The 22,771-nt window shown below is 36.9% G+C and overlaps 3 protein-coding genes across 3 annotated transcripts in view; 1 reads left to right on the forward strand and 2 right to left on the reverse strand.

Annotated features, from left to right (window-relative positions):
* The window catches only part of LOC103477787 (C-Myc-binding protein), a 2,674-nt gene extending 992 nt beyond the window's left edge, over window positions 1–1,682 (forward strand). The window contains exons 3-5 of the mRNA XM_008431087.2: window positions 330–378; window positions 498–627; window positions 1,143–1,682. Of these exons, the coding sequence (XP_008429309.1) occupies window positions 330–378; window positions 498–627; window positions 1,143–1,190 (227 nt within the window). The 3' untranslated portion in view covers window positions 1,191–1,682. The remainder of the gene's footprint in view (window positions 1–329; window positions 379–497; window positions 628–1,142) is intronic.
* Window positions 1,683–3,532: 1,850 nt separating this feature from the next.
* On the reverse strand, window positions 3,533–10,652 carry rhbdl2 (rhomboid, veinlet-like 2 (Drosophila)). Its single transcript, XM_008431086.2, has 8 exons — window positions 9,738–10,652; window positions 8,489–8,711; window positions 7,492–7,640; window positions 6,705–6,817; window positions 6,448–6,548; window positions 6,071–6,131; window positions 5,914–5,975; window positions 3,533–4,552 (listed from the first exon to the last, which is right to left on the reverse strand). Exons 2-8 carry the CDS (start codon window positions 8,678–8,680, stop codon window positions 4,373–4,375), a joined length of 858 nt encoding a protein of 285 aa, XP_008429308.1. The 5' UTR covers window positions 8,681–8,711; window positions 9,738–10,652; the 3' UTR covers window positions 3,533–4,372.
* A 1,682-nt stretch (window positions 10,653–12,334) lies between these two features.
* akirin1 (akirin 1) lies at window positions 12,335–22,335 on the reverse strand. Its single transcript, XM_008431085.2, has 5 exons — window positions 21,945–22,335; window positions 14,920–15,066; window positions 13,733–13,861; window positions 12,973–13,044; window positions 12,335–12,895 (listed from the first exon to the last, which is right to left on the reverse strand). Exons 1-5 carry the CDS (start codon window positions 22,147–22,149, stop codon window positions 12,885–12,887), a joined length of 564 nt encoding a protein of 187 aa, XP_008429307.1. The 5' UTR covers window positions 22,150–22,335; the 3' UTR covers window positions 12,335–12,884.
* Window positions 22,336–22,771: the final 436 nt, after the last annotated feature.

Consider the following 22,771-nt stretch of genomic DNA (forward strand, 5'->3'; position numbering starts at 1 on the left):
TATATAAATAAGAATGCAAATTATAACGTAATATAGCTTCAACTTAAATAAGAGAAAATCTACAGTTTTTAAAGTATGCAAAATTAAATGTAAAGTTAAAATTTCATAGCATTTATTAAAACTTCCTGAATTTACGATCAGTTTTCAAGCATCTATTGCTTAGATGATACACATTTGCCTACCCTTAATAGAATAACACAGTTATAACTGACTGCTTTTATATTAGCCTTTTTCCTTTATAAAATGAAGAAGTGTTTTGGTAGGTGAGGTAAACATGTCTTCCAAGAAACAAGAGTTGTATATTGTAACCTTCTTCTGGTCCTTTTTAGTGTTTGTGTCTCTGTATGAGCAACAAGAGAAGCCTCCCAATGCTCTGGAGTATCCTTCTTTATGCACCTCTCATTTCGCCACCATGATTTATCTTTTGGTGTGGTAACGATTTCAAATTTTTTGTCGAGAACTCGCTTCCTGTAGATTCTTTAACCAACTCCTTCCAGATATGTGAAGGAGCATCTTGGTGCTGTTCCCCTGACTTCAGCAGACACGGAGGCTCTGCAGCAGGAAGTGAACGACCTGAGACAGAGATGTGCATGTCTGGAGGAGGAAAACAAAGATCTCAAAGCAAGGGTATGTTTGCTTGTTTTTTGTGTGTGTGTGTTTGGGGGTTTTTTTCTAATAACATTCTATATAATTGGTCTGAATAGTTATGAAAATGTACCAGCACAGTCCACAAGAGAGAGCACTGTATTCTTACATTTTACTCCAATGAGTACAGTTCATCCATCATGTTTTTTTTTATGTGCAAATGACATTTGCTGGTTTCCATCAGTAGTTTATTTTTTCATAGCTTTTAAAAAATATCTTTTGACTTTATCAGTGAATAAAAAATGGATTTCAGAACCAACATTGGTGTAATCAAAAATAATAAACTCCCTTATAAAATCTCCTCCCATAATTGGCCCAGTTTTAATCAGGATGGAGTGTCAGGATTGTTTGCATGTTTTTTGTGCTGCTCTGATGCCTGTCTCTTTAAATGGGATGTTTTCTCTTATTCTAATGATTCTCATTATGAAAAAGGATTACAGTAATTGTTCAAATGAAATAAAAGCTAACACCAGTGTTTTTTTGGGATTTCTTCCTAGCTGCAGCAATATGAACCAGCTTCAGAAGATGGAGGCGCTGCTAACTAGATTTCAACAACAAACCCGTCTTTGTTTTGATAAAACATATTATTTGTTTATGCTGCTGTCAGTTTGAATTTAAAGATAGGACGACACTGTAAAAGGTGAAAGCCGAATGTTTTATGTGGCTGTGATGTTTATCTGTAAATCGCAACTTTATTCTTTTCTTATATTCTAACTTATTCTGTATATGTTTGTATATATTTTTCCTGAGTGTTCAGTCTTTTGTAAAGTACGTTCAAAGTGTGGCACCTTGAGTGCAATTTATTTTGCTCCTCGAAATGGGAACACACGTAACATTGTTTAATGTTTTGGATTTAGGCAGCCAGTGATCAGAAACTGGCATGAAGGGGAAAAATAAACCTTCAATTATTCTAGCTCTGCTGGCGATTTGCATTTCTGTAGAATACTCCAACCATATTTTGACCCTGATCTTCTATCATTGATCATACAAAATGCATTCAGAAACAATAATGCATTAAACTACAGAAGTGAAAACGGTCAGGGTCCAAGTATGTCTTGCTCTATACGAGGTTAATTTTTTTCCAGAAGAAAAGTTTGTTGCTATCGAGGACAGCTATGTTCTGCTATTTGCTTACCAATATGCTCAGAAGTCTTATTTTTTTAAACCCTCACTGCACAGCTTTTAGTGTCCAATACCAGCTTTCTCTTTCTCTGAGGGTTGAGCCCCTAATTCAGATTTCCACAGGGATGTACAAAGAGGTTGTACAAAAACTGACTTATGTTGAACTTTTCATTTGAAAAAAATAACTGACATTTACCATAAAACAAAACAAATACTTCAGACTTCTTGATAGAAGTACAGCTGCATCTCAATGTATTTTTAAAAATCTGATTTGAACTTTTAATTCAAAAAGTGAAGCTCCTCTAGATAAGTGATTATTTTCAAAGGCTTATTTGCTGATTTTACTGATAATTTAAGAAAAATAAAAAGCTTCATTTCTTGAGCCATAAAAAAGGAAAAGGTTTTAAAAATCCCTGATGTCTTAATCTGTGAACAAGCTCTAATGCGCTCCAGCATTTCCAGAAAGACACAAAAACAGGTGTGAAAGGACAGCTGTGAACAAGCAAGAAAACCTCACAGCTCACTGATGTATATAGGTCATGACCTTTAACTTTACAGGTTTAGACATATTGTGAATAAACTGGAGCTATAAGAGTTTTTCATTCACTAGTCTTAACTGTTTCGAGTTTAAAGATAATCTTCATCTTTTTTTTCATGCATGCGTTATAGCAATCCTATTCAGATTGGATGGTAAATGTTAACAGATCAGTGCAGTCCAGTGTTTTGTTAAAACAGGCAAATCAAATTTCTAGATGAACTAAATGTTCTAAATTGTTCTGTGTTTAGAACATTTGTTTCTCTGTTCAGCTTAAGAAGGAAAATCTACAGAAACTGCCTCATGCCTATGTTATGCATTATTTGTTTTTGAGTAAATACACAAAGCAATTTTCAAATAATTTCAATTTCAAACATAACACGTTAAGTATTTACGTACTAAAGAAAAATCCAAAACCAGTAGTTGGAGGGAATCAGAGGGTTGGACTGCCGGTGCACGTTTGCCAAACTGGATCCTATGTATGTAGTCTTGTGTTCTCAGGAACTCTTAGCCTGGATTCTTTGCTGCACTCTTCCTTGAGAATGAACTCAGAAACTGATGAACAGGACTTGCGTCTGGCCCGGTATTTGTGTTTATGTGACACCTTCCTGGAGCTGCATCAGCTGCGCTATCGGTGGCAGCTGTATAGATAAAAATGTCTTTTACATGTCGGAGAATAACGGCTACTTACAGTAGGAAAATGTACCATATCACAAGGCTCAGATAATCTTATACTGGCTTCTTAAGTTGCATGATGTCTTGTGTCTGTATGGACATTAAAGCATTTCTCTAATATCTATATTACAGAAAGGCAATTCTGAAAAGGATGCAATCCTGCATTAGGTGTCACTGATGGAAGTGACCAGTGAGTGTATTTTGAATCATGTCAAAATACACTTAAATCTTTAAATTTATATTAGCAAAGTACAGGGTGTTAGTCTGGCCCCAGGATGTTTTATTGATGTCAGCACAGAATTGGTCGATAAGTAATTTATGCACATCTCGTTTCCAGAAGCATTTACAGAATTACATAAAAATTACAAACATGGTCTCTATTTTTTAACCCTTCTCTTTTTCCAGAGATGTGATAAATGCATTTTTTCAGTATAATTGAGCTTAGTTTAGAAACTGCAAACTTTATTTATACAGATAGTTATTAAAAATGACTACAACATGAAAATACAAGTATCTTGACACATTGATGATAATCTATAATCAGACAAAACAATCTAGTAAAGAAACTTTAAAATGCTTTATTTCAGAAAGCCAGGTTGTAAAACACTATTAAACTAACTTTATTTGAACACCATGACATGAAAATTCAAAAGCAAACAAAAGTCATATTTGGACTTCAGTTTGAAAGTCTCCATGGCCTCTTAGATTAGTGGTATGTCTTCTAAAACATCATGTTTCTACATTACCAAACCTAAAAAATACCCCATCCCATTTTTAAAGCTAGTATTTAGTTATCACCCTTACAGAAAATATTAGAAAAAAACAAAAGAAATTACAGTTAACTTTTAAATGTGTTTACAAAGTTCACATGAGGTAACTGTATTAGGACGCAGTGATGTGTGTCCACCATCTGTTTTACATCTTACTGGATATTTCATTGTTCCTTTAACAGGATACAGCACAATAAATGAGGCATAAAATGAGACCTGTTGATAAAAGCTCTGTAGTACTTTAGTGTTAAGTTTTGAAAATGTGATTTTGTGAAGAATAACTCATATTCACAGGAGTTTTGTTAATACTGGATGAGAAATGTTGATGCAAACAAAACAAACAATTGTTTCCATCAAATCCGTACATGGAAATTAAGAACATCTTATCTGGAAAAAAACATGATTTGATTAAATATTCAAAACACCTCTTTTTTGTCAATAGTGTTTGCAGTTCTATGAGACACCACTAAATTGCCCTATTATACACCAGGTCAAAATACAAGCTTTAAAACTGGAAAATCCACATCAAGATCAAGGTAAACAATTTGTTGATATTCTCAAAGATTTTTAAGACAAGTCAAAACAAGCCTCCTGAGCAAAACATTAGGTGAAATTTTCTCCAGTTCTACGATGCAGGAGAGATGAAGATGTTGAAGAACACAGCAAAGATAATGAAGACAGCATATCCCAATATGCAAATCCAGAAAAGTGGGTTTTTACACAGCTTCGTATTGAAATTGATGAAGAAGACGTATCCGATAGTCAGCCCAGCAACTATTCCTCCCAAATGAGCCACAAATGATACCTGAAAAAAATATGATAAAAATCAGGTTTCAGTTCAGGCCTCTAGGCTAAAGCTGCCACTAAACATTTAGTGACTCCACTAAATGTTGAGTTAAAAATCACAGGAAGTTTAACAGACAGTCAATAAACTAAATGGATGAGGGGGTAAGGCAGTGGTCCCCAAACTACGGCCCACATTTGGTCCAGCCCCCTGAACAATACCAGAGAGCATTCAGATTTTTTTTCATATACCGTGTTTTCCGGACTATAAGCAGCTTATATGTGGATTTTTCTTCCATCACCAGGGGTCTCTTTAGCAGGAAGTGAATCATTGGAAGTCAAAATTGGAAATAAAAAAAAAAGCGCCCATTAAAACGGAATTAGGCTTTAATAGGGAATTGAAATGTGAGAATGTTGTTGAAAAAAAAATATTTTTCGTTTTTTTTTTAAATAATACTGGGATCATTATGGCAGTAGTGCAACAATAATGGATGCAAGCTGCCGTTGAAATCTAAAGAAGAAGAAGGAAAGCGCACATTTTCATTTAGCACATGCTAGTAGCAACACGAAGGATCAGCACTTTTACAGTTGCAGTTACCGTTCGGAAACTACCGTAATCAGTTCTGTTAAATCTTGGCAACTTTTTCTTTTTCAACGTAATAAATGTGATATTCAATTGACCTGTTATGACTCAAATGTTGGGTGTCCGCCCCCCTCTGCTGCTACTGCTGCATCGTTGTGGAAAACCTGGAGAGGCAGAGATATCTGCGACTTATTTGTGTATGTTTACTAGTTTAAAAAAATTAATAAATAAAAATTTGGGGTTGTGGCTTATAGTCCAGTGCGGCTCATAGTTCGGAAAATACGGACTATAATCCTTCCTGGATTTTTTTTCTGTGAAGAACCCAGAGAGGATTATTTGGTTATTATTTATTTCATTAATAGTGTTATTATTCATTTTATGGCTTTTGTTCTGTGAAAAACCCAGAGAGAGTTATTTGATTGTGCTTTCTGGAAAACAATACATTTTTACATTTAGGCACTCCTGCAATCGTCACACCTTTTCTGTTACAAACTGACTCTGGCCCCCCACCAGAGAAGGGAAAAAGTTTGGGGACCCCTGGGGTTAGGAGTCAAGTTTTCAGTAAACACCATTTGTGTTTTTGTAGCCATGAAGCCAAGAATCAATTTGGTTATTACACAACCAAGTTGAAACCATAATTCATGCAGATGTATGCAGAAATGCATGCATACATGTATGCATACAACTGCATGAAGGACAGCTCGTCACAAAAATACTCAGTGTGGGTATTTTTGATCCTCTGTTTCCGAGGAAACTCAGAAATATCTGGTTTGTTATTCATTGCACTGTAGATTTCCTACCTGTACACCTCCCTCTAAATTGGCAAATCGTCTGTACAAGGCATAGCTGAAATCTGCAACAACTGAACACAAAGCGGCGTTAAATCATTGCTACAAATGATTGTGCACTACCAGACATTTAAAAAGAACACTGACAATAAAATGGAGGGGAACCTACCAATTGAAACGATGGCGAGGATTCGAGCCACTCCAAAAATAAGCTTCATCTGTTTGAAATTCTGTGAAAAGGAAGAAAGGAAATCAGATGAAGGTATTTCCTCTAAAAGTTCATTTGTTTATCTTTAGTACAATGTGCACCGTGTCACAAAAGTATTGAAATTACTGTAACTTTTTCACGTTTCATCACAAAAGCATGGCATTCAGTCCCCAAGAGTGAGTGGTTGATAAAAACCACCTTTCACCGGCATTCAGAAATATCTCCCTCAGCTGACTTTTGTGCCGAAAGAAGATTCAAATGTAATTCCCCCTGCCTTAAGCAATTTCCACATGGAAGAATGTGAACAAATCCTCCCGTCAGGCTGTTTCTCAACTTACCACCACTGCATTTATGAAATAACCTCCGTACAGGGCATAAACGCCCCCAGAAGCTCCAACCAAAACAGTGAGAGGATCAAAGATGGAGCTGGCCAAAGACCCTGGGGGGGAACACACAGATAAAATCAACAGGACGTACAGTTTTAACTCAAACTTGAAAAACAGGCTTCAAACATTTTTAAACAGCACAAAATGGTTTTATTTCCTGTTTCAGAAGAAGAGAAGCTCAAGATAAATTAGAGAAAGGCGACGCTCACCTGCGAGGACACCAGCCAGGTAAACAAATCCTACTTCATGCCCTTTGTGGACCATTTCCAGTGGGATCCCAAGCAAGAGCTGCATCACTAAGTTGCAGAAGATGTGCCCCACACTGAAAAAACAAAGGCTGCAGGTTAACAAACACTGAACCAATATGCAGATACAAAAATGTGACTTCATCCCACACAGGATAGTTTTTTTGTGGTTTTAATTGTTTTGCAACAGCAGAGTGTCTATAGTGGACAAGCTCTTTGTCTAACTAAACGGTAAACGCTTACTGTCAATTTCCTGCATTGGAAAAACAGCTGCTGGGTGTGGCTGGGCAACAGATCAACAACAACTGATCATTTTATACATTTTCACTGAACTGCAATAATCTAATCAGAAAATAAATCAATAACTATTGATATTGAATCACTTGTAAGTTTTTCATCCAGTCCTAGTGCTAAGCAAAGCAGCTAGCCCAAAAGACAGCATCCGATGAACTATTAGCTAATGCATTTTCCTGCTTGGTAAATATGCTTGGTTTTCCTGTGTGGCTTGTACTCACGAGATATTATGGTGTTATATATATATATATATATATATATATATATATATATTTGTTTCACTAATATTCCTCCTTTATAGTGTAAATGATGTCTAAAGTCCAAAAGCCGTTGCACAGATATAACACTGATATAATCCTAAGGAGATGAAAACTGAGGGTGGTTTTGCACTTCCTCACCGTTTAGTGAAACTGTCACTTCATCTTTGAAGTATTTTAAAATGTCTGACTATCCTCACCCAGCGTGGACGAACATGTAGGAAAAGAACCGCCATGCTTCCTGTCTTTTGGCAGGATCGTAGGTGAGAGGACTTTTCCAGAGGCTTTGATCCAGGGTCACCCACTGCTTATGAGGCTTCCACACGGCATAGTAGATAAACACTGCCAGCTATGGAAGAACAAGCAGTGGACACGCAATAATATTTTTAAAACTTTACAAAATTAATACATCAGGAGCAAAACTGAATGCAAAACAGCTGTGATGACATGACAGCAGGAGGGAAACAGACTCACTGAGGTTTGTTTAACTAAAATGTGGGGGCCTTTCAAGATTACTCCCAACAGTGTTCTCACAGATGTCCTGGAACTGTTTACAAAACGCTGCACACTGAGAGACTAGCACTCCAACATATTGCAAATCCAGCAATTATCAACGTTTTAAACGGTGAAAAGACGTAGATAAAAAGGAGTGAGCTCTTTATATTTTTAGACAATACTAATTTTATGTAAGAATATCGATATAAGATTTTCTTTTGTATTTATTCTTACTCAGGCAGACCTCTGTGTCACCTCCTATTTATCCTTGTAAATAAAAGTGGAACTATACATGAATTCAACAGCAAATCTTCCAGAATTTGCTGTTATGTATTACATACATAATCAGATGTGGATAGAAATGAGTTACATTTACTTCAATAACCTTTTGGTGAAAATGTACTTCTAGGAGTAGTTTTATACCCTACTTTGATTTGTGTATAAATTCGGGTTACCCTTTCTATAGTTACTTCAGTAAATTAAAGTTACACTTATTTTACTTCAATACAATTTGCAGCTACCCTACCCAACTCTGTGTGTGATATTTATAGCAAAGGCCTGACTTTTCTAGCATTTATTAGCGTGAGATCATGCTACTGCAGTAAACTTCATGAGTTAGGACGTCAGAAGGAAGCAGCACAGATGTTAACATTTAAAGCCGCCGGAGAACTTTCCAGTTTGGGGATTTTTATCCCAGCCTACCTCTGCAATACTGATGCCAATGATGAAGATCGGAGGTGGGCAGCAGTTGGCGCGTTGCATGTACCGGTCCCGAAACTCTGGTGGGATGATCATATTCTGGAACTTCCTAAAGCATCCCGTCTCTTTCCCTTGATCTAGCTCCGGCTCATTGTTGTCCTCTTGCTCCGCCTCTTCGTAGTCAATGTCACCCATCTTTGTTGCCACAGTCGTTCACTGCAAAGCTCTGAAATGCATGAGGAAAAAAAATTACCTTTACGTGACATTTAAACAGGAGGTGGAAGAGCATAAGTTACTTATCTAAACAACAGGAATAAGCCATACAGAAATCAACTAAATGTTTCCTTTTCATGTGTTGATTCAGGATATCTCACTTTTTGTATCAGTTTTGAGTCCATTATTCACAACAAGTAATAATAATTTTACATTACAATTTCATCTTATTACTATTTGGATTGCCTCGGTCATAACACATTTCTTATTACTAGTTATATAAAAGGCTACTTTACATGTTGAGGCCACGTTGCTGTTTGCGTTTCACTGAACTGATCAATCAGTGAAATTATTAATAATGTTGCCACTAATCAGATTGGAATAGGTCAATTTTGTATCTGAAAATATATAAACATATATTTTAATATATGTTTATTAAAATCAAGATACATTGGATTTATTCACAAAATTGCTTTTTCCAGAACCAGGTTCTAGTCTGGATCAGGAACAAGAAAATGTCTGTGCTTAACAAGCTTATCTAAACACAAATGACATTATAGTAAAAGGGAACTAATCTTAAAAATTTCAAAAGTGAAAAAAAAAAATCTATAGTTAATTAAACTTCTAATGAGAGAAAACCTGGAATTATTTTATGAACTCAAAATGTAAACAAGGCTCCAGATAAGTGAAATAACTATTGTATTACTGCTTTAAGAGATTAATTGTAACTTTTTTACAAGATATTTAATAACTAAAAAGAGGTTCAGTGTAAATAATTATAACACTTGAGTAAACCATGTAAAACGATTTGCATCCTTCTAACAAGGATATTATTTACTGTAAAACTGAAACTCCCGGCTTTGCTCCTGTTCCCTACAGTAGCTTTGCCCATGCTGAGGCATTTCCTGTTTGTTAAGCTTCTCCTCTGCTGATGATGCTAATATTGACGCCAAGTTGGATGGCCGTTTAAAAAGAAATATACAGAACTCGCTTTTGTTTTAGGCTCTTCCTGGTAGAAAACAAAGCGAGACCAACTCACCTGAACTTTCAGCAGGACCTCGTCTGTTGGCTCCAATTAGAAAACAGTGAGAGGTTCCCACGATAATTCAAATGTAAAATTTGAGCTCGAGACAAAAACAAAGCAAGTGACTACCACAACCCCTCAGTGGTTTCAGACGACCTACGGAACCGCGTTCTTTTTCGACCTGGCCCCAAGTGAAAAGGGGCACCAAAAAATCGGTCGGAGATAATTATAGTCTTTGCTTTCTTTTCTCCCTCCAAGACGCTTCCTTCCTCCGAACAAACAAATCACGAGTGTCGGCCGTTCCTGGTTCCTTTCCGACACTTGAACGCAGCTTGCAGGACATCTAGTGACTGTGCTACCCCAGTCGTGCTGTCTACAACCGTTTACCTGTTTCCCGTTGCCACACCTGTGGTCAGTGACGTCACGGACCACATAGGGCGGCAAAAACAAAAGCGTACAAATATATTTGTCATGTACGGGCATTGGTCATCTCTCGTCCAAAAGAAAGGCGTACTTTTTAATTGTTTACGCAACAATTAAGAAATTATAATGCGGTGAATTAAAACCACAAATGTGTTAATGATGCAGCAACTACTCAAGCGTACCACATGGTGGCAGTAAAACTCTTAATTAGGAATGACGGACGTTTAAATGTTTTTAACCCTTTTTCTAACAAGGCTAACAAATTACAATTTTTGCTAATTTTGTCTTGGCAGCAAAATTTTGAGGAAATGCTTCGAGTATACGCGCTTCGATCCCTTTTCCCAGGAGTAGTTGAACTTAACTTTTCAACATTTGGTTAATGATTTTTACGCTTAAGAGATGTGCGGAAGTTTGATCTTTGATGACTAATCTTTATTGTACAACTTCTAAAACCCAATAACTTATATTGCTATTTTGCCCTCTGCTTTAAAATATTAATGGCTTTTACAATATTAAGTTTTTTATATTTTCCTTTTCATATTTTAAAGGCACAATATATATTGGACAAAATGTGTGTATGATACATTAATGGTGTAAAACAAATAAAAGCAGAAATGATAAAAATAAAAGCCAAATATAGATTGTGTCTTGCAAAAGTCAAAATTTTGACTGTATTTTATTGTGATTTCAATCATATATATAAAGGTTTACTCCAATTCCTCTGATTCCAGTATAAATGCAGCTGTTCCATGAAGATCCCAGAGGTTTGTTGGGGGGGGGAAGTAAACAATCACATTATGAAGACCAAAAAATGTACAAGACAAGGAAAATTCTGTGAAAAATATCAAGAAAGAGCTAAGTTATAAAACAATATTTCAATTCTCATTGGGCACTCTACAATAAATAATCAAACATAGACATAAACATCCACCTAAACTGTAAGGTTTTGCAAAGACAGCATTACAGAAGGAGCCAAAGTTTTGTGCTGAGCAAAACTAATAACCTGAATATACCATTCACACTCCAATCCACGGTCCTTGCAGCATCCTGCTGTGGGAAACTGATCATAGTTAACAGGGAAGATGCATGGAGCTAAAGGGAGAACATTTGTGAATATATATTATAGACTAAAATACTTGAGGTTCAGTTTACAGTAAGGCAACAACTTTAAACATAAAGCTGGAGCAACGATGCAGCAGCAAAACATGGTTCAGAATATTGACCAATAATGGCAGGACACCAATGCATACTTCACTTTTTAGGTTTCTGGTAAAGAAAAAAAAGGAATGAAAACTTGCATTTCCAAATCATCTATGGGTTTGTGTTAGTATCGGATAATATGTGCCATTTGTTTTTTGTAACGAACAAGTTGAGGGGCATGAAGAGTTAATTTTGTGGATCTGTTAACTCTTTGAAAAAGGCAAGTTGGAGGTTAGATTTCTGAAGGCTAACAGTAATTAAATAATATTTTCAACAGAACCAATGTAAATAATTACAGTCCTAAAATAATGCAAAAGGAAATGTTTATTTTGACAAAACAGAAGGCCGAGTTCCTGGTATTCTTCAAAACTAGAATGTCATCAGCATCAGTCACCAGTGACTTGTTTACTTTCCTGGCTGATTTGCAAGAAACCTTTGGTCACATGGTTGAGTCAGTGGTCACTGCCGTTTTGAACCCCATAAAATTCATACAATTACCACATTTGGACCCTAGGAATATTTATTAAAACAATGTGTTCCATCTCTGCAATTTGTAGTAATAGAAAAAAAAACAAACTTGTAAAAATCCACTAATTCATAAAGCTCCATTTTCTTAGGAGAGATTTCTATCAGATACATTTTAGAGTCCCATCTAATGGTCGTTGCTGAGCCAGACTCGCATGAAATTAATTTCTACAAGTAGCTGCCATGATTGCAAAGCATTTTCTCCGACCAGCCAAGAGTTTTACCTCTGGTAAAACAGCTGAAATGGGACTTTCTTGTGGCTTTTCAATGCTTTAATTTGTCCATTTTGCTTCTTTACTGAAACAAACCATATGCCTTCAAACCCTTAGATCATAAAACTATTGTTTTAGCCCTGCATTCATCTGCAACTGAGTATTTTAGAGCAAACAAAATCAGGTAATGGTATAACAACTTGAAAAAGAAAAAAACTGTACAATTTACCAAAATGAACAATCCAGTACAACAATTTTTTAATCACAGAACTTTTATTGTTTTTCTTTAAAAGGGAGAAAAATCCACATTCTCAGGAAGAGTAGTGAGGAAGGAGGTGAGGCGGGTAGAGCAGGGGAGAAAAGTGGAACATGGTGAGAAGCAGGAGCCATTAAATATAGCTGCTGGGAGGTTATACAGCATAATCACACAAGCCAATAAGCTTTTCTACAGCGCCAGCTAAAAAAATTTTTTTATTAACATCTGCTTTTTTTTCCCCCAGGATGTCTGGTAAAAGATGTTAATAGCAAAAAGCAGAAAAAAAGGAAAGGGAGAAGAAAAAAAAAAAAAAAAAAAAAAAAGCAGGCTTCATACATAGTTCTAATTATTTGGCCAGCAGCAATAGTTTTAAAGTAAGAAACTAATTTTTGGATTAAAAACTGGATAAACCATGGCACCCAAACTGAGCGTGGAGAGGGAAAGGGGAGGGAAAGGTTAGGGAAATAAAATTTAAAATCAACAGGAAGGAGGCAGAAGAAGAGCAGCCATCATGTGAGAGGAAGCCAGGATCACATCGATGTGAGCTCAGGAGACATCTGAAACGGATAAAAATAAGATCACATGAGCTCACCAGCTTCAGGAAGAACCACGCAACACACAAACTGCTACTTACAACTTGCAGGCCGGGCTCCATATCTTCGCATGATCTGGTCTTGCGTGAATTTCACAAAAGATTCATATTGTTCTGAAATTACAGATGATAGATGTTTTAAGAGACGTAAAACTCATTTGCAAGTATTTTGTAACCAGTATCTTTCCCTTAATCTCTCTTCTCTTTTTTTTTTTTTTACACCCAAACACCTAACTGCTATTTTCTGCCATTATGCAGTTTGCGTGACCCGTTTATTCAGATTATAAATGCTGTTTTTTGTCTGGTATAAAGTCCTTTCATAGACATCAATGAAATTTAAACACAACAGCTGTAAGAAATGATAATTTTGTCACGTTACTGCCACAAATTGCAAGATATTTTATATTATATATCAACCTCAAGTAAAACAAGATAATTGTATGTGTTGATTTTCCACAGATAGAAATAAGAAAACTGTGGAAAAATCCATCAATCTTCCTAAAAAAAAACAAAAAAGAAAAAAAAGATTGAAACCATTTCATTGTGGGTCAGGCTGGATGTTACTGTATTATCCTCCCATCTGAGCTGTAAATGTCTCATCTTGGTCCTGCAAGTTTGCGGCAGGGCCAAAAATCTTCCCCATTTTCAGGTGATTGACTGAACCTTTGAAACCGTCATGCTGAATTTAGAAGCTTAAATTACAAATGGATTACTAACAAATGCAAACCACACTTCAGATTTTTTTCCATACTTTGGAATGAAACTAAAACTAACTTCAGAAAGCGCTGACATTTATCTTCACCTGCGAGTTTTGTGTTAAGGATCTGTTCGTACTCCTCCCTGATCTTCTCCTCGTGGTCTTTGAGCAGGCGCTCACACAGGTAGCTGACCTGCCTCAGTGTGAACGAGGGCTGGTCCTTTCTTGAGGCACCTGAGAAAAACAAGAGATATCAGTTATAAAAAAATGAAAATAAAAAAAAAAAAGAAGAAAGAGAGTTTATAGCTTTTCTTTCTGTTCAACACAAAACATGCAGCCCTGATGCTGGCACTGTCTCAGCACCTCGAGCGTCTCGGTCACTCTGAAACTGGAGCCAGCGTTAGCATTTTTGATTTATCACTTTATGGTCTTTGAGGTCTGCTGTGAGCCAGGTAGAATGAAATGTGAGTAAATCACAGTCAGCTCAGAGCCAGAATGAGGCTGGGGTAAAAACAGCTCTGTCATGGTGAAATACAAGTCCGCTCTGCACATGGGCCTGGACACCAGAGGATTACATTACATCACACACACAATAACTGACTTTTATGTTCTTAACCGTTTGATTTTCAGGGAATTTGGAACAAAAAAGACATTTCTTCCTCCCATGCTGCTAAAATAAAGTATTTACAACATTTTGTCGCTGGTGGTACCTTTTCTCTGAGCCTGTAACTCAACATAACCACCACCTCCAAGGTCAAGCTGGCAAATGCCTCAAAATGTAGAAGATGCGTTTTTAAAGTACCAAAGGCTGTTTAGGACCAAAATATCCAATCAGCATGAACGCCTCATCACCTTTTATAAAGATCTTGGTTATAAGCAGAAACATTCTTGAAGACTCAGTGTCTGTATAATCATTGCTTTATTTCACAAGCAGATTTTATTCCTCTTCATATCCGAGACAGGCCTGCAAGTAATTTGTCACATTCATTTCGTACACACTTATATTATCCACCTTTCTTACTGACCAAGTTATCATAATGAGCGTTCTCTTGTCCACATGTTGTTCCATGAAATGTTTCAATTAGGAGCTGCTGCATCATGTTTGCAACAATGCTACCAAATACTCACCATAAAGTTCTTCATCACCACATAGAGTTACAGCTATACTCCTCTCCTCCTCCACAATTTTTTTTTTTTTTACTAATACAATTCCTTCACTACTAAAAAAAAAAGTTGCACTTTCGGTATTATACAACTTGTAATTTAAAAAGTGTTTTGTGCACGTGTCCTACCAGGTGGGGAGCTGGGAGCGGTGAGGGAGGTACTGGGGCTGGGAGCGTCACTGGAGCTGCAGGCCTCGGTCTGGTTGAAGGCCCCCTCCAGCTGCCGTCGCCTCTGGATCCGGCTGTACTCCTGGCGAAGGTTCTGGAAGATTTGCTCTGGAGAAAGTCGACAGGAACAAAGTCAAAAAATAAAAATAAATTTAAAAAATGGCCAAAACAAAAATGAATAACTATGACACCTAAAGCAATATGAACTTTGACAGCAAAGAAAATGCTTCCTTGGGAAGAAATTTTTTGAGCATCAACTAGAAACATCCTAAACAGTCAGAGGTGAGAAATGGGATTTAAGGGGCCCAATTTTGATTAAAGGGAAAAAAAAAAAACATCTTTGAGGTTTTTAAGTGCCAGAAAGCTTTAGATCATTAGCTTGGTCTTTGGTGCCAGTTCTTTTAGCTCAACTAAAAGCATGTTTATACAATGCTGGAGGTCTTCCAGTGTAAACAAAACTATTACAGGAAAGCTCAATCAGTCGACCTACTTCAGACGAACTACAACAGTAACCACTTCCTGCGTTCTCTCAAAAGAAACAAAACATTCACTGACAGGAAACGGCGTTCTAGATTAAATACCGGCAGCTTGACAGATAGAACAGCTGTAACCAACACAAACAGCTGGCGTAAAACACTATGATCTTGTGACCGTCATTTTCACTTCTGTTTTCTTAAAGATGTTAAAGTTTTTTTAAAGATGTCATTTCACGAAGGCTAAGCTGCCTCACAATTCCCTTTTTAGTTGGGTAGAAATGTAAAAACGTTGGTCTTCTTTGAAATATTTACATACAATTGATTCAAAGCTGTGAAGTGGATCGTATCAATTTAAAAACCCCAATGTGTAACTTTATTTAAAAAGTGACTACAGAAAGTGGAGAGAAAAAAAAGAATGCCACATTATCCATCCATCTGTGACAGAAAAGCCATTAACCTAAGTTTAAACGCTGAAGGTAAAAAACACGCAGCGACAGTCTCTGCTCAACTGCTGGAAAAACAACTAAAAAAAAAAAAAAAAAAACACGGCTTCAAACTCAGTCGATAACCCAAATATAGGAGAGGAACTTTATCTTTCTTAGTGAACTTTGTGTACGTGGTGCACTTCTATCTGGGGGACCGTGCCTCATTTATCTTGGGTGGAGAGCGAGAGAGAGAGAGGGAGAGACAGTCTTCATGTTATCACTGCAACCTGCTCATAAGCTGAAAAGGAGCTCAAAGTTTTTCTCCACTGAAACCTGCAACTTGGATTTGTCAGGAATGACCATCGGTTTTTAAATGGATCTCACAGCTTTACCAATGGCTGCATGATGTCAATACACACTCCGACCAATCTGAGAACCACAAAGCGTTGGCCGTTTGCCTTATATTGTCCAGTTGAGATATCAGGCATCAGTAAGGCAATGTCAGCCAAAAGACATGTTTCATCTGTGGTGCGCTACAAATAGTTCCGCATGATTTAGTGATGGCGAAACGGTTTATAAATATTGTAATGACTAGGTCAGCTGCAATATATATGCCTAGTTTCTGCTTCCATCACTCTATGACCTTTAGCATTTTGGGCAACGTCATATGTGTCCCGTGTGAACATCTGCTGCCGTGAGACTGTCCAACAGGCTAAGTATCAGATCAGCATTAAAAATGCAAGTTGAAAACACTTGGAATACATTAGCCAACAAATGCTGCACTCCACACAATTGTTCACAGCATGAATATTGTTTATAACAAGTCTGCTCGGTTTTCTAAGTCATTAGGACATGTGTACGAATAGAGCACACCCAAAAAAGTTGCGCATTTCCTATAAAAGCATTAAAAAAAAATTTTTTTTTAAAAACCTTGCTGCAGGTTAGCAAGCGTTTACATTTAGTCACAACCATCCCCATTATATGAAAAAAAAAAAAAACTTGATGGGATTTTATGACAAGCTTTAATTGCACTCAACCTTACACACTGCATCTAGACAGCTTGAAAATAGACACTAAAATAATTACAAGCTTTGATTTCAACTAAAATCTCTCAGTACGACTCTGAATTAAGTCCACACAAACCTTCTTTAGAGATACTCCTGCCACGTCCAGAATCAGTCTTAAAATCAGCACAGCCAATTAAAGTCAAGGCCTTTCTGACAGATTGATGTATAATGGAAACAATGTTCAGTAAACTTCAGTTGTTTGACGCTAAAAACAATCAATGAAGCCTGGTGCTAAAAACAAAACCAATAAGTTGATATATTACAGGCGAATTGACCAATAAGAAAATAAAGCATAAAGAATAACCTGGAGGATTCTGAAACATAACTGCAATTTGTAGCAACACGCAGGATTGTAATTTCACTGATTACAGGTAGAATTTACTTCTTTAATTTAGTTAGAAGCAATATTTTAGAAAGAATGTAGTTCAAAACGATTGAAAATAATTTTAATTTCAATACAAGGGGACAAAAACATAACAGGAAATAATTTATGAAATGCCAGCTTCCTTTCTCATGTGCAATACAAATTTTATTTATGAAAGCCCTGTATTTAAAAAAAAAAAAAAAAAGAACTGAGCTGTTATCAAGAACAGACAACCTAAAGAAATCAGATGCTGAATATAGAGAGAAATAAACCCAATTATTAAGACCAACACTACAGTATTCATTCATTCAATGTCAAGTTGTAAGAGCACAGCCAGTGAACAGGTCCAGTTTATCCCAGCAGTCCTGCTGCATTCATTAAAAGTAGAAGGAAATTTTGTACACAATGTAATGAAAAATGACAGACACTTTATACCGACAACTGCTGGGTTCATCTGTGAGGGAAATAAAACGCCTCTTCAACTGTGCATCATGTTGCATCCAATCCTGCCAACTTCGCTGCTCAGCAGCAGGCACCGCTTGGCAAAAACGGCAGCGACACAACCAGGTGAAGCCATCTGAGGCTCCTGGGAGTCAGAGACACACAGCAGAAAAAAGCCTCAGCTAAAGAGTTTAGCTGACCAGAGCAGAGCGTTAATGGATGGACAGTTAGCCAGAGAAAACAAAGCTGGCTCACTTTATTTTCCCTTCCATTTTTAAAAGACTTGTGCACGTTGATAGGAGGTTTCCGATGTTCCAAACACCTTCAAGTAGGGCTGGATAATATGGCTGACAAACTTACCATGATACAAGCGTTTCATATCAGTCAATATCAACAACTGTCGAAACCTGAGACTTCTAAACTTCTACTGCACAAGTTGCTCCACAGGTTGTTGCTAGACAACCAAAGAGTGAGTAAGTTGAAGCCAACCACCTTGCTCACATGGCAGTGAGAGGTGGAGCTAAATCCTCTCCTCTGCCTACATGCCCCAGAATGATGCACGGTTCTGGATCAGAGTTCAGTGAATATTCCATCAGATGTGATATCTTTTGATACTGACCAAGTGTGTATTGTAATACTGTATATTATTGATTTACTGTCCAGCTCTACTTAAAGTTGCGATATGTTCCGAGTCAGCTGTAGTTGCGCCAGATCAGTCAGGAGGAATAATACCATCAGTTTCAAAACGGCACAAACAGCTGTTTTGAAACTTCCTGTTCTTCAAAGAACAGGAATCAAGTTTATCTCTTGCTGGTGTCCAACTCTGATTACACATCCAACAGTTACCACTAGTAGCTCGTCACATATTTGATACAATATATAAGTGAATGTGTCAACATATAGATAAATCTACTCCAATTGCAAGTTTCAAGATCCTGTATTAGGCCTCCAGGTAAAGTGTCCTCTCAACAAAACTGGAAAGCTTCAGTGCGCAGAGCAGGGTGGGGGGAGGACAGCTGACCTTTACCAAATGCAAAACTTTCACTTAGCAAATCACATCAGAAAGATAGTTTTACAGCAGCACTCCCATGCCGTCTCCAGTTGTCTGGAGACATAATTTGAATTTGAAACAAATTCCAAGGCGATATAGATCTATATGTGCAAAATTGGACTAAAAGTATAAGTGATCTGAATTTTTTTGTTGTTTTTTCTGCAAACAAAAGTATAAACCGTTGGACCAGCCAATGGTAGAAGGAAATATGAACAGTGTTCGAATACGTAGACGTGTCCTGGATTATATCATCTGAAACCAAAGAGTTTAACTTTCTATAAACTAAACAGTCCTTTCTCTTCAGGTTTCTGCTTAGTGATGCTGAACATTTCACATGTTTGATATAACATGTAATGTTATATCAAACACACTGACAAAACAGAGCTAAAAAGAGAACAAGATTAATTGTGGGAAGCCCAACTGATTTCTTCACCATAACTCAAAACAAAACTGGTTCTGATAATTTCACCACTTCATAATCTTGGTTGTTTCACATTAACCTTTTTGTTGGAAAATGGTCAAGTCTACCACAGTACACTTGGTACTGACCATGCACATACCCCAGTGGGACCTTTGGTACCCATTCTGACAACAAGAGATATTTAAATCATAGTCTAAAGAAACAAAACATAGCTTAAGATTTTAAAATCTACAAGCATGTGGAAACTTCGGGGCATTTTAGCTTGATTACCAAAATGATTTATGTCCCAAAAACAGAAATCAGAACTTAAATAAATGCAAATGGAATGTAAAAATGTTCAGGAATGAGTTAAATATACATAATAATTTACCTGCATATTAAAAAAAAAACTATAATAAAATAAATAATGGTCTTAGGTTTGCAGCGACAAGATGATGATCCATAAGGACAACATTAGTAAAAGGACAAACCGCTCCAGAGCCCCTCACTGCTAAAAACCAAAATTGAACCCAGCAAATGTCAAATGAAGAATTTGGAAATATATCAAACAGAGACTTGCCCTTTACTTTATGTCATGAAAAGAGCATCAACTTTCAATTACACAAGACAAAGAAGCATCTCATTGCTATTCAATTGCAAGAGAAGAATTCCAAGGACAACCAGCAATTCTTATTGGAATTCAAAAAGCACAAGCATGAGGCCTGGCTGCTGCCAAAAATGCACTGGATTACAGTGGAGATCTCCAGCTAACTATCTGGTGTCCACTTGTGCACCATGAACCCATCCAACACCAACACAATGTAGTTGCCAGTGGGAAAAAACAGGCAATAATGAACAATGCATTCCAGCTCTGTGGAAAGAAAAACGGCTGTGGTCCATAATAGTAACCCCCCACTTAAATACAAGACAATTGTGGTTGTGGAGCCAAGGAACATTAGTCAGGCAGCACCTAATTAGCAAGCTGCAGTGATGTGCTGTAATGTCATCTATCTTTTTTGTGCTCCATCAGATAAGATTATTAGATGTTAAAGTTGATGTGTTACCATCTGATAATGTGCCATTTGTGTTCAAATCAGGTGACTAGTGACTTGCGCTGTCTCCTCAATACAGATTTTTATTGCAGTTTTGAGAATTTCTCCAAGTACGCATACCAACAATCAACAGATTTTATAAATAAGCAATAAAGATAAGCATTTATCATAGGGAAGTAACATAATAACGTACCATAAACACTAAAGCAAAAAATAAAAAATTTAAATTTCACAAAAATGAATGTCCTTATCTTTAGTAAGTAGATATTTAGATGGCCCACATGCGGTCCAGACTCCCTTAAAAATTACACTAGTTATATCTCAACTTCCCAATATAAATATAATCTTTCATATTAAAAAGAATGCAAGCCAAAGCCCTTTTGTTTACAGGAAGAGCTTTCACTGTCACTGCTTTCAATTGTGAAAATAATCATACTTTCCAAGAACCTTAACTTCTCTTCAAAGTTACAAGTTAATCAACTAAAATTTCTTAAAGTAAAAAAAAAAAATAATAATAATAATTAGATTCAATTTCAAAGCTCTTTTTTTATCATATGCCCAGAAAGTAAACATGTTTCCCTGAGACTATGAAATTCTTATTTACTGGGCACACTGGATACCAAAAGTATTTAAAAAAAATACTGTTGGTATTAAACAGATAAGATAAAACAAACCATGTAAAAACACACAAAAAAACTAAAATGCACAGAACATTTATCATCTGAGGAGGTTTTCATGGCAAAAATCTTTTTGTATTGCAATAATTTGTGTTTTTGTGGACAAAACTTTTAAAAAGGTTTTACAATTCGGAATACAATTTAAAAGTTATTTTTAATTTCTAGTCACATTTTTTTGGAAGTTAAAATTAAACCTAACAAAACGTTAGGTTTACATGAACAACAAGAAAATAACTTAATTCAATAACATATTTAGGCAAGTTCAATAGAACTTGATATTTTCACCTCCTTAAGGGGCTGGTTGTGGATAAGGGTAAAACATCGTTGTGCTTTCAGTTCATTAAAGGTTTCTGGTGCTGATTTATTTAACAGCATCTGTAAAGAAGACAAAGGATTCATGTCTGGCAGTTACTTTTTTGAAATGGATAATTGCTGAAAATATACGACTTTAAATAAATAAGTAAAAACGCCTACGAGAACTTCCTAGCATACCTACAGTATTGACATGGCTGCTCATGTGATACCATTTGCCCGTTTCGTGCCTCAACAGATTAGATATTTGTGTGTTGAAGCATAGGCAGGCCCCTTTAAATAGTCTGTCAGATTGTAAAGAAAGTTTAACATTTAATTCAATTGGCTAGTCTCATAGACAAGGGTTGAGCAAACATAATAAGAGTCGTGTATATTCAACGTTCACATGACAAGAGAAGGGTTTTGAACGCAGCAATAGCCATTATTTACCTGAACATTAGCCAGGACAAGCTAACACAGGCGGGTATTAGAAGCTGGCAAAACGCCACTAACCAATAACTATGAACTCACTTTTACTTTTGTTCTTAATTTGTTGTATTTAACCATCAAAACAACCATATGCGAGCTTGACTTAGCAACGATATTCATCACCTTAGCCGAGTCCGGCTAACGTTTAGCCTCCAACCCCCATTCTGATTCTTCCACTCCACCCAAACCCCCTCCCCCCACGACACCCACCCTGAAGCACACAAAATACGTAAAATTATTTTAAAATGTATACCTGGAGTTAGCCTGTGTTCGCCTCCGATGGGCTGAGGAGACATCGAGTGGCCCGGACTATCTACCGGGGTACGGAGGTTGCATCTTTGCGGGGACGGAGTGCTCGGAGTCCCCGGTAGTGGGTTGCACCTTCTCCGCTTGGGAGACTGGGGACTGAGGAGGGCCTCAAACTCCATCGACCGCTTTAACGTCGCACCGCAAGCCATGTTTGTTAAAACAAACCAGGAGAGTAGCAGTAGATAGAAAAAAAACACCCGCCGAGAAGGGGTTTGACGCTTGCTTTTAAACGTTTCCTCGAATTTCTGATTCGGCTTTCTTTCTCTTCACAACAACGGATTTTCTGCTCTGAGTAGTAACAGCCGACACTGCCTGCTGAATTTTTAAACCGTCACAATGGCGGATCATACCACTGTACGAAAAGAGGGGTCATGGTGTTATTTTTGACATTATATTTAATGTTATTAATAATTTTTGCTCATAATTAAATTTTGAAACATGCTTTTAACAATATCTACAAACATCACCTTTAATAACACCGTACTGTTGTGCCCTTTATTTGTTTTTTTATTTTTCAACTTCCGGTCATGAATGCCCCGGTGTTGGTGATTCCTTCCAGTTGAACTTACATCCAGGGTTCATGAGACGTCTGGTGGAGGTGATGAAGTAGAAGGAAAAAAAATAATAAAACAGTAGCAAATATCTATGTATTGACTGGCAATTAAAGGATCCTAGAGGTACAAAATTGGGAGTTGTGGGCAAATATAACGGATTATACCATAGCATAATTCCCACAATTGAGTTTTGTGGGAATTGGAATGGAATGATGAG

This window comes from Poecilia reticulata, linkage group LG16 (genome assembly GCF_000633615.1).
Source record: "Poecilia reticulata strain Guanapo linkage group LG16, Guppy_female_1.0+MT, whole genome shotgun sequence".
NCBI lineage: Eukaryota > Metazoa > Chordata > Actinopteri > Cyprinodontiformes > Poeciliidae > Poecilia > Poecilia reticulata.